This window comes from Lepidochelys olivacea, assembly GCF_965140295.1.
Source record: "Lepidochelys olivacea isolate rLepOli2 genome assembly, chromosome: 12".
In the NCBI taxonomy this organism is placed as follows: Eukaryota; Metazoa; Chordata; order Testudines; family Cheloniidae; genus Lepidochelys; species Lepidochelys olivacea.
The window spans coordinates 36,544,721-36,557,036 of record NC_140422.1 but is presented as its reverse complement, the minus strand read 5'-3'; the positions used below and the strand labels follow the sequence as shown (position 1 = coordinate 36,557,036).

The following is a 12,316-nucleotide window of genomic DNA, read 5'->3' as shown; positions in this document are numbered from 1 at the left end:
GGCTGCTGTGACGGGCCAATTTCTCCAGAGCTCTGTAGCTAGCACCGGATTGATCTATACTAGACAGGCCTATAGAGCTCAGGTATGCTGGCAGGGGGGAAGCACTCCAGGTAGGAAGTGGAACAGACTGTCTCCTGCTTGCTGTGGGTGTCTGTACCTCAGCTTTCCACAGCTTCATGGCAGCTGCGATATAAATTGTAGCACTGATCTGAACTTGATGCTTCAGTGCACGGAGGTCCGGAGCTCTGAAGTGGAAAACTGTTAAATGCACAGCTTCAGCGCATGAAATATTTATTCTGCTAACAGTTTTATTCCTTTATTGGTTACTTAAGAAGGGTTTCACGGTGTCGTTCCCTTTGCACTTCTAGAGCACTGAGTGCAATGCCCCTACCTCCTCACCTTTGTTCAGCAGAACATGGGCAGAGGCTGTATCTGGGGGTTTGTAGTTGGCTAAGAAGTAGATTTACTACCTTGGGTCCTGTGTTGTGACCCACGCAGGTAAATTGCTGTTTCTGTGTGGATTCCCACTGAACAGAGCTCCTTGCAAGTACAGCAGTGCACCCACAATGATCAAGAGGCATGATCAGAGTAAGATATATATATATAGGGGAATTGACAACTAGGATGGGTCAAATAGCTAAACAAATAATTGGTGAATAAAAATGCTGAGCTCAGATGGTTAAGATCCATGGGCTCGATCAGCAGGTATTTGGGAAAATGTTTGTGAATCCGAGAGTTTCACCAGTTTTAGCCAGATGTTTAAGAACCAGAAAGCCTGTCCAATCTGGGCAAGAAAATACCATATCATATGACTTAGATGACCAATAACGAACTGGGAATTGTTTGCAAACAGCCTTGAGTCACAACTTTGTTTTTTAGGCCAATTGCTTATCAAATGCTTCTAAATAACAAAGCCATTGAGGGAGAATCCAGATCGATTTGCAAATGATTCATTAACCTAAAAAGGGGGCTAAATTCAGACTAAAGCTTAGGCATCAGAGTAACTTGATTACTGACAAACTGGTCACATGTTAAATACTTCCCAAATTATGTTGGCATTAACAGTTCTTCCCAGGATCACTTATGCATTACCATGCAGTCTTTAATTCTGTAATCACATCCTGCAACAGCTGATAATGGAATAGGTCTATGGATTACGTGAATGCCTTCCACAGTTGTGTATTATCCACTGCAGTTAACTAAATGACCACTAGATGTCGTGCCAGTCGCATTCAGAGGCAGTCTGAAGGCCCTTTATCTGGTTATCAAGCCTTGAAGATGTAGTCTAGCAGGGAATAGTTCTTCTGTCCCAGAGTTAAATGCCTTCATAATCTGAATACGTCTTTTCCTGCTGCCATCTCTTGGCTATATCCCTGGGAGGCCCAAGACGTGTCTTAGGGCTTGGCTACACTTGCAAGTTAGAGCGCATTAAATCAGCCCCAGGCACCCTAACTCCAGAGGTGTCCACACTGGCAAGGCACTTAGAGCGCCTGGATTCCGTGGCTGGAGTGCCCCTGGTAATCCACCTCCTTGAGAAGCATGAAACACCAGTGTGTCAGTGTGGACAGCATGTTGCATTACTGTGCTGTGATTGGCCTCCGGAAATGTCCCATAATCCCTTGAAGTCAAGTGGCCACTCTGGTCATTGTTTTGAACTCGGCTGCAGGCATGAGGATATCCCCTTTCAAAGCTCCCTTTTGGACAGCAGGCATGCTTATCTGCCCGGACAGAAAGCAAACCATTACTATGGAATGCTGCTGCAGAGACAGGTGTTTGCGTGTGTGTGTGTGTGTGTGTGTGTGTGTGTGTGAGAGAGAGAGAGAGGGGCAGGGGGCTGATGAGGTTTCCCCCCTTCCCCCGTCTGAACTCACAAGACAGCATGCTGACACACTCTCTGCTCCCCAAAACATAGTCTCTCCCCCCACATACACACAACACACTCCCTGTCACATTCCACCCCCCCCATTTCAAAAGCACTCTGCAGCCACTTGCACACTGGGATAGCTACCACAATGCACTGCTCTCTGTGGCGTTGCAAGAGCTGCTAAAGTGGCCACTCCACTGCACTTGCAGCTGAGAGTGTGAAGACACTGCAGCGCTTTCCCTGCTGCTGTCTCGGAGGGCTGGTTTAACTCCTGGTGCTCTACATCTGCAAGTGTAGTCACAGCCTTAGTTCTTAAAGGTCACTTGGTGTGGTTTTCTCACCTGGAGAAATCACACCACTCTAAAGAGCTCTTAAGGCTGCATTTATCAAAAGTTGAGGGTGCAAATGTGCCCATTGTTCCCACTGGGCGGTGTGCCAACTGGGTGACCATGCCTACAGATGCATCAAATGGGCAATGCAATCACTCCGTGTGGCTGTACTGGTGTGGCAGTTGCTTGTGTAGATTAGGTGAGGAATTGCACATGCATTGATGATCTGGCCCTTAAAACCAAAACAAAAGCTGAATGTTTCTGGTAAAGTTCAGAAGGAAATGAGCGTGAAGCTCTCCTGTTGCTGGTGTTGCATAGGAGCCCCCACTGCTGGTGTCAGGGGGCCCTGAAATGTACTTGCTCACATAGACCGTTTACTGAATGTGAGCCTCTCTCCCCCGGAGCAATGTGAAAGGATGCCGATGAGCAGCATGGGTGCAGCTTCCTTTTGCGAGGTCTGCTTCGGGTGACCTTGGCAGGGCACGACTGCTATGCACTCCTTTTAGCAGGCATCTATTCAAGTGTCCCCCAGTGGCACAAAAATTGTTGCTTCTATGATCCTGCTGATGCCTCCCTCTTACTTATTGTGGGTCTCTTCTTTCTGCAGATCTGGACCAAACCGCCATGAGCCAAGTGGTCGAGACCAACCACAACACTTTGGAGGGCCCCCTCCGCTCATCTCTCCCAAACCTCAACATCATCCAGTGCCCACCTCACTCTGGAACCCAGTGTCCTTGCTGGAGAACAACATGGAGCCGCGCAGAATCCAGGAGAATCACTCTCTCCATGCCCACCCTGCCCAGTATGAGCCCAGCCGACAAGCCATCCCTTTGGTGAAGGTGGAACGAGTATGCTGCCCCGAGAAGCTGGATGAAGGGGCCAGGAAGAGAGAGGCACTGGACAAATACCAGCCTGCCAGGGAGCCTGGGGCGTCAGAACATGGTGGGTTCTCCCATGGGCCCTTCCTGGCAGAACTGGAAAAGTCCACACAGAGCATCCTTAACCAACAGAGGGCCTCGCTCTCCCAGACGGGGCAGTTTGCTGAGGTCAGCCTGCCCAGCAAGCCTAGCTCACCTTACTGGCACCCGCTGCCCAGGGCCCACGACCCCATGTACGTTTACGACGAGTTCCTGCAGCAACACCGTAAACTAGTCAGCAAACTGGACCTGGAGGAGCGGAGGCGGAGAGAAGCCAGGCAGAAAGGTGAGTGCGTGAATTGAGGAGTCCCTTCAGTAGCGCTGAACATGACATCTTACTGAGGGCCTGTCTACACAGGATGCTACTGCGCTGCAAGTGAGGGCGTGACTCTACAGCACACAGCTCGCCGTGCCGTAACACCCTGTGCTACAGTGCACAAGCAGGCCAGGAGAGAGCTTTGACTTGCTGCACTTTACAGACGGTAGTAGCCAAAGTGCACTCCTGGATGGGAGAGTCAAACCCTGGCTTGTCGAGCAGTAACGTCCTACGCAGACAAGCTCTGAGAACAGAAACAAACTGAAGCAGTGCTAAAGGGCTATAGCAGGGGTCGGCAACCTATGGCACGTGTGCCGATTTTTAATGGCACGCTGCTGCCTGCCGGGTCTCAGCTGCCGGCCCTGCTCAGCCCGCTGTCGAGCCCAGGCCGGCAGCAGGCTGAGCAGGGCCGGCAGCCAGGACTCCGGCAGGCAGCAGCATGCCATTAAAAATCCTGCCCACCCCGGCCCACTCTTCTCCGCCCCCCACGGGGGCAGGGTGAAGAAGCTTGGCCCTGCCGGCTGCTGCTGCAGGGCAAGCAAGCTCCCCCCTCCCCCACCTCTTCCCCCAGGGTGCTGAGTTCCTGCCCCTCCTCCTCTCCCTCCCTGCCACTGATGAGCTGATGGCCCTTGCACAGGAGGGGGAGAAGCGGAGCTGCAGCCCGCTCACTGCTCCAGGGAGGAGGTGGAGAAGAGGTAGGGAACGGGGGTGGAATCAGGGTATATGCCCTCCAGCCACCTGCGCTGAGCTGCTCTGGGCAGGGGGCTGGGAGTACCTCCACGACCCCAGCCCTCTGCCCTGACCCCTGCACCCCCTCACACACTCCCAGTCCCCTGCCCTGACCCCTGCACACCCCAGTCCCCTGCCCTGACCCCTGCATCCCCCCACAACCCCAGCCCTGACTCCTGCACCCCCCTGACATGTCCCCAGCCCTCTGCCCTGACTCCTGCACCCCCACACATACCCAGCCCCCCCATGCCCTGACTTTTGCACCCCCCACATTCCCACCCCCACCCTGAGCACCAAACGGGAGCTCCTGCACCCCCTTCCCCCCATTCCCACCTGCACCCTCGCACCAAATGGGAGCTGCCCAGGTAAGCACTCCATACCCAAACCTCCTGCCCCAACTCTGAGCCCCCTCCCTCATTCTAGCTCCTGGCCAGACCCTACACCCCAACCCCCAGCCTTCTCTTTCACCCCCAGCCCTGTGCTCAGTGCACTCCCACCCTCAGCTCAGTGCAGAGAGAGAGGAAGAGAATGGGTTAGAACCAGGGAGAAGGTAGGTACCCACTCTATGTGGGCAGGGCCAGGATCTCAGACTGGCAGTGGGCTGAGCGGGGCCGGCAGCCGGGACCCTGGCTGGCAGGAGCCGGCGGATGGAACCCCAGACCGGCAGCGGGCTGAGTGGCAGCGGCCTGAGCCACTGCCAGTCTGGGGTCCCAGCCGCCAGCCCCGCTCAGCCTGCTGCTGGTCTGGGGTTCTGGCTGCCAGCCCCTTGCCAGCCGGGGTCCTGGTCACAGATCCCGCTCAGCCTGCTGCTGGCCTAGGTGAACGGAACCCCAGGCTAGCAGTGGGCTGAGCAGGCCGGTGGTGTGAGATCAGCATTTTAATTTAATTTTAAATGAAGCTTCTTAAACATTTTGAAAACCTTGTTTACTTTACATACGACAATAATTTAGTTATATAATATATAGACCTATCGAGGGAGACCTTCTAAAAAATGTTAAAACGTATTACTGGCACACAAAACCTTAAATTAAAGTGAATAAATGAAGTCTCGGCACGCCACTTCTGAAAGGTTGCCGACCCCTGGGCTATAGCTTTGAGCAGGGGGAACTGGATGGATCAGAAGATTGGAAACGAACTGCAGAGCCCTTAACCTCTAGGGCAGAGGCTCAAACCCAGCTGAGGCCAGCAGGGGATGAAAGTTGTGACCATCTGACAGCCTGGGTGAAATTATTCAGGATGGGGATGTCTTAGTCCAATTCCTGTTGAACAAGTCTCTGTCTCTCTCACTCACCCACCACTGTGGCTGGCTCTCACTGGCACTCCTGTCTGTGTCCATGTAAAAGACAAAGATTAAATGGGCCGTGTTCCTCTGAGACAGGGGCCAAATGCATTGGCTGGGCAGCACTGCCATTGGCCCTGCTCTAGAGATGAAGAGAGGACAGGAGTTTTCAGCGCTGTGAATCCTGCTCCGAACACAGTAAAGCAGCAGCAACATTGTCACTTCCGTGGGGGGGGAGAGCGTGAGTGCATGTATTGTCCAAGACAATTAAATAAGGACAGTAACACCTTTGATTTTGAACAAGTGCTGGTAGTGGGGTCATGTGTCTCCCGGGGAGTTAATTGACACCTCTGCCGAGCAGACGGACCACACTGCTGTTCCCATTGCCTATGCAAATCACGCTGAAAGCCAAATCAGAGCAGCTCTGTAAATCCTCCGCTGCAGACATGCCCAATTAATAAATGATGAACTGAGGCTAATAAGATGGCTTTAAATATTAATAGGACTGTACAAGCAGGGATAGGAACAACAGAGGTAGGAGATGGCTTTGCGGTGGGGAAAGAGGGATTTGGGGCATGGGAGCTACACAGTCATTCTCAACTGAGGCTTGGGGCTACAACTGTTTCCGGGCTGCTGATCTCTCTGCTGCTGACACATGCTGTGTCTCAGATGGTGGCTCTTGTCTCGCCGGCATGCTGCAGTTCTCTTCTATTCCCTTTTGGCACCACACGTTCTGTTATTTCTGCTTTGCACTTGGCCCACCTCCTGCCTCTGCCCATTAACTCTTTGGAGCCAGTGGAAGCAGTTGACGGCACAACAGGCTGCTGTGCTGCTGTGCACATGAGCCTTGTCGGCTGCACCGTTGGGTACTGTGCCAAGGTGACACGCTGGTCACTCCTGCAGTGCACAGATGCTTCTGCCATAAAAGTGAGACACACCACTCCACCCCCTCCCTGCAGAAGTCTCCCTTGTAGTTCATGGCTTCCATGTACCCAGGAGGACATCCTTATTTGAGGCTGTTCAACAGGGCTTGAACTCTTCACTGGCCTGGCTGGGCATATCCGAGAAGCTGCTTTCTTGTGACAGGCAGGGAGCAGTTACAGATCTGCAAGGTTGCAGATGTTTAATCTGAACAACTGTAGATGCTGCAGACCCAGTGTGTTGCAAATTCTACACGTGACTCCGAATGCTTGAGGGAGGGGCATGGGCTATCAGCCACATGAGTGGGGAGCTGGCACTTGCAGAGCTTTGAATCTCATCTCACACTGGGGAAGGCCATTGGCTTCAGGGGAGCTCCTCCTCATATGCAGGGATTCTGATCTCATCTGCAGATCAAAATCAGCTCCCAGTGTATTGCTCAAGTGTGGGGTGTCAGTTTAGTTTGAGTTCCTCTCTCGGCAGGGAATAATTGTGAAAGATCAGCTAATATGATCACACACACACAAGCCTGTCTAAGTACACAAACATACATGCCTATTCTGAATGTTCAGTTACCATGACTGTACATCCAAATGACCAGTGCAAAATCATCATAGTTGCACATGCACTTGGCTGTAATAAATTGTCTCTAATCATGAATCCCCCTCCAATAGGATTATTTGTAACGTCAAACTACTGAGCAGCCTCAGACAGCTGCATTTATATGAAAAACTAACCCATCAACAGCCTGTCAGGGAAATTATTTCTTCTTCTCCCACTCCAAACCCAAAAGGACCAAGCCGCAGGATCGACAAGCCCTGAACCAATGGCGGTCTGAGAACTCCCAATTCTCTGCTCATCAAGACTAGAAATGGGAGCTTTATCCCATTGGGAAGGAGACTTCCCAGCTTTCCATTGGGACCCACAGCACATTCTGCTAGCCTGTGACAAGTCCCAAGATTTCAGCCATTTATGTGCTATTATTCCGGAGAGAAAAGCCATTTTTGTGATGAACTTGTAGAGGTTTATTAGTGATAATTCCCCCCTTTTGCCTCCAAATCTTGGCCACTTGCCCTCCTGGTACTAAAAGCAGCTGCACTTCCCAGGTGGAGGCTTATGAATAAAGGACCAGCGATAGCTTTAAAGCCTCTTTCAAACATTTTGGAAACAGGCTTTCTGTGAGACGTTTGTCATGTAGAGACTATATTCCCCACGCATCATAGATGCGTCCCAAACTCCTGCCAGCCACCCCTGCACCCCATGTGGTTCAGGTAGTGACATGTAGGTACATGTACACACACACTAGACTGTTCTTTTCCCTGTGTAATGGGCCTGGGGAAACGGACTGAAATGCACTTGCAGGCATATTGCACAGCATGGCCTTCAGCCCCCTGAGGGTACAGCCAGCCGCTTCAGTAAATTACGCAGCAGGCTGAAAACAGTTCCTGCAGGGAGCCCTTTGTCCAGGCACAAGCCCTTAGATCTGGGCAATTCTTCCAGGCCTCCTTGCTGAGCCCTCCCAGCATGTCACTTGGCTGGGATTCATCGCAAGCCACCCAAGTCTGAGTTGATGGAGCTCTGGCGGGTTCTCTCAAGTGCGGGGGAGGGAGCTGTCTGTCCCGCCTCTTGGCCTCACCATTCCACTTTGCATCTCTCACGCACAGGCTACTACTATGACCTGGATGACTCCTACGATGAGAGTGATGAGGAGGAAGTGAGAGCCCATCTCCGGTGTGTTGCTGAGCAGCCCCCGCTGAAGCTGGATACTTCCTCAGAGGTATGCCAGCTGTTTGATCCTGCTGAGGTTACTCTTGAGGCTTTGTGGTCAGTCCTAAGGCTGAGGTGCCCTGAGCCAGCTCAGATTCTATGTGGTCACTGAGCATTATGAGGCAGAGCAGCCTAGGATACAGCCACGGTATGTTTCTTGCCAGGAGTACCATTGAGGACACTGTGGCTTTGCTCTGTATAGATTCTCAAACCTTTTCCACTGCAGAGGTAAATAAGTAGCAGCAGCAGGAGGCAAGCCGCAACCAAGGGTCACAGTGAAAGGATGGAAGGGGTGTTTTCAGACAAGGAAGGAGGCTGGGCAAGGTGGAAAGATACAGTGAGGGTGTTTCGGAGAGTTGATGCAGAGGAGAGACTGAGCTTTTCTCAGCTCAGAAAAGGGGCTGTAGGCTCATCATCTTCTGACTGCCTCACTGTACCCGAGGCTTAGCCATGGCTTGCTTAGCCCATTGCCAGCCTTTGGAAGAGAGCCTCTATTAATATGTAGCCCACTGCACTAATCATCTTCCCAGCATTTCACCAACATTAACTAACCTGTGTGAGACAGGGGAATGAGGATTTATTACCCCATTGGGCAGATGGAGAAACTGAGGTAGGGAGGTAAAGTGACTTGCTCGGGGCCACAGAGAGAGAGAGAGTGCCCAAGCCATAACCTTCCCTTACCCGTAGTCTGTTTGTGTCTTCAGATTGCAAGTCATTCGAGGCGGGGTTGTCTCTTTTCTGTGTCTGTATAGCACCTAACACAATGGGGCCTCAATCCCGACTGGGGGGCCTCGGGTGCTACCATACTATAAATATTTAAAAACAACACCAGGAAAAGAGGTGCTCGGAAGTCTGCTTTCCAGTCCCACGTCTGGACCGCTAGCCTGCAGCTCTCTGATCTGAACAAGCACAACGGTGCACTTTCCATGCTCCCTGTTGACAGGCTAATTCAAGCTAAATTGTCTTCAGCATTTAGGTTGGCCACCAATTCTGTTCCCTTTCCGGATGGCTTATACATCTGTGGTTTGGGAGGAAGTGAACAGCTCATTCTCTGTTTAAAAGACACTGGGTTTCCCATGCCACTGATTTTAGTATTATGGATTCCTTTCCAGACTGCGTAAGCATCCCCAGAGAAGCAGTGTGGTGCACATGGAATTATACCCCCATAAACCTATCTAGACAGAGAGAAATATATGACAGGGAAACATGACAGCAGGGTTTTTCATTGTTCAGCTGAAGAAAAGTCCCACTGAGCTTTGAAACTACTTATTTTTGTGGCTTTTCCCATTGCCAAACTCCAGAAATTGGAGTTCCTGCAGCTTTTTGGCCTGACCACCCAGCAGCAGAAGGAGGAGCTGCTGACTCAGAAGAGGAGGAAGAGGCGGAGGATGCTGAGGGAGAGGAGTCCATCTCCTCCCATGGTCCAGAACAAACGTCGGACGCCCTCACCGCGGCTGCCGCTCTCTACGCGCTACAGCCCTGATGAAATGAACAACAGCCCCAACTTCGAGGAGAAGAAGAGGTTCCTGACCATCTTCAACCTGACTCACATCAGCGCAGAGAAAAGGAAAGGTACGGCTTGATCCCTGCAGGCCAGTGGGTGAGGGGGGATGTGGAGTGTTGGATTCTGCAGATGAGGCTCTAGTTACATATATGGCCCCATCACTATGGTATGAGGAAAGGAGAGGGAGCTCACAAAGCTGGTGGCCATGGGCTTTAGAGCAGCACTAGGAGAAATGTCTCGATTCCATGAACTTCTGTGTCACAACATGGTGATGGGCTTTTGCCCTGTGATGACATGTTGCCTCATGGTGCTATGACTTCCCCCCTAAGAGATGAGCAAGTAAAGTACCACCTCCGGTCCCCAACCCCACTCCCTACACATAGCACCCCCTAAGGTTTGAATTTCAGAAGTGCTGAGCACCCCCAGTTCCATTAGTCAGGGGGTGCTGCAGGTTCTCAGCACCCCTGCAAGGTGGGTCCTGAACTTCCGGGACAAGTGTCACTAGTCTGAGTTGAAGATGCCCACTTAACTCTTGATTTCAAGGTTTTCACTCTGCTGCAGGCTGGTTGGATCTGCTTTGCTTCTCCGGTAGATCCAGCCTCCCCTGTTCCTGATCTGTACTTTGGTTGTGGTGAGCAAAATGAGGGCATTTTCCACTGCCCAGGACGAAACCCTTTGGTGCTGGGGAGATAAAAATGGGCATCCAAAGGAATGTTTATCCAGTCGTGAGCCTGAACACATGAATGCCATCTCTCCCAGGACATGGCATGCAATCCGTCAGAAGCCTGGTGGGAATCTGCACAGTGCTGCAAGACAGTAGCACGGCTCCACTGGCCAGGCAGCCACCCCCTACCCGGAGCCAACACAAAGGGCCGTTCGTGTCCTGTTGTTCAACAGGTTTTGATAGATCAGTTAAGCTGATGCAGGAAGCATCCCTTACCCCATGCTCACCACCACCACCACCCGGATTATGGATAGTGCCGTATGCTGCTGGGTGGGCACAAGCAGTTAAGCAAAATGCACATTGCAGGCTCTGATTTGTAGCAACTGCAAATTCAGCTGATGTTCCTTTGCTGCCTTTGTGCCCAGTGCTGGCCAGGTGCCATGTTCATGTCTGTGTGCTATAACTCCAATGAGACTAATTTCCCATGTATGCACTTGCAAAGCCGAAAGTTGCCCTGTGCTGTCTGCTTGTGGCATCTTCCTACTTATCTCTGCTCCAGTGGGCAAAGGCTGCACTAAATCTCAGCTTCCCATCCTGCAGATAAAGAGAAACTGGTGGAAATGCTCCATGCAATGAAGCAGAAAAGTGTGACAGCAACAGTGGTGGTGAAAAGCTCCCCGCGGGACAGTCCCAGTCTCGCCTCAGCTGGTAAGTAGCAGGGCAGAGAAGCTGATGGAGGGAGACGAGGGGGATGGAGCGGATGGACAGACCGCCATGGTGTTCCTGAGAATTGGATCATAGGGACTAAAAAGTGTACCTAGTGGGCCTGATAATCCTCATACTTTGACTGGTTTTATTTCGATGTCAGTGAAATTACCCCAGGATGAGCAAGAGGAGAGCTGGGTCCAACCAGTAATGACTTCATAACTGAACTGGATATAATGGGCGACATTCACTTGTCATTCTGCCCATTCCCCACTCCTCCAAAGACAGACAGGTGGCTTTCACAGTAACTGGCTAATGCAGAGTATGTTGAAGTGATGGAGGTGGGAGGGTCAGGCCTTCTGCAGGCTTGGTGTTGAAACACTTCCTGAGTCAGATTTTCAAAGGGCCTCTACAGCATGTGCAGATGTCTGCATGTGCAGAGCCCACTGGGGTGCCCTGGGGAAAAGTTGTGCACAGTCATGTGCCAGACAGTCCAAGGTGCAGTGCACTGATCTGCAACGCCTGCTGTGGGGGGCGGGTGTTAAAGGTCCTTTAGCATTACAGGCCCACCTAACTCTTGGCACAGGATTTCTCTTCCAGCCCCAGCCAGCTGGAGGTAGATCTATCCTGTGCTGTGTGAATGTACCTTCTTCTAGAAAACAGCAAATCAACCAAAGGGCAGTGTGAGAGCCCTCCCCAGAGCCATGATGTGTCCAGCCATTCAGTAATGCCTCAGGGCAGGCAGGGACATTCAAATCAAGCATCCCAAGCACCACTAGAAGCTAGTAACTCTGTAATGTTTTATTCCCCAAAGAGCCCCTGGTGCAGCAATTTCCTGTGGATTCAGATAACCCTGTTGGTATCACCACCTCCTTGCCAGACACGCAAAAGACAGCAGAGCCCAGCAGATTAGAACAGCTGAGACCACATGAGCTCCAGAGGGCCAAAGAACCAGCTCCTGTCTCTGCTGAGAAGCCCAGGCTGAACGATGGGCACACCGGGAAGAAGAGCCTGAGCATATTCAATTATGTCAGGGGCCCTTTGCCTAAGGATATCCCGGTGCCACTCTCTCACAGCATGAATGGGAAGAATAAGCCATGGGAGCCCTTCATAGCTGAAGAATTTGCACATCAGTTTCACGAGTCTGTGCTGCAGTCCACACAGAAAGCATTGCAGAAGCACAAAGGTAATGGGACAGACTCAGAGGGGAAATGGAGGGGGGAGACAGCAACAGTATATATGTACAAATAAGAGCACTGCACCAAATTCTCAATGAGGCTTCCATCTAAGCTCTGAAGCAAGTGTCCGCACTTTTGCACATGTA

The 12,316-nt window shown here is 51.6% G+C and overlaps 1 protein-coding gene across 2 annotated transcripts in view; it reads left to right on the top strand.

Moving 5' to 3' along the window:
• The window catches only part of GSE1 (Gse1 coiled-coil protein), a 356,147-nt gene that overhangs the window by 333,562 nt on the left and 10,269 nt on the right, over window positions 1-12,316 (top strand). For both annotated transcript variants that reach the window (XM_084644250.1, XM_084644249.1), the window contains exons 10-14: window positions 2,801-3,396; window positions 8,017-8,129; window positions 9,421-9,691; window positions 10,888-10,995; window positions 11,807-12,178. In XM_084644250.1, coding sequence (XP_084500376.1) covers window positions 2,801-3,396; window positions 8,017-8,129; window positions 9,421-9,691; window positions 10,888-10,995; window positions 11,807-12,178 — 1,460 coding nt within the window. The remainder of the gene's footprint in view (window positions 1-2,800; window positions 3,397-8,016; window positions 8,130-9,420; window positions 9,692-10,887; window positions 10,996-11,806; window positions 12,179-12,316) is intronic.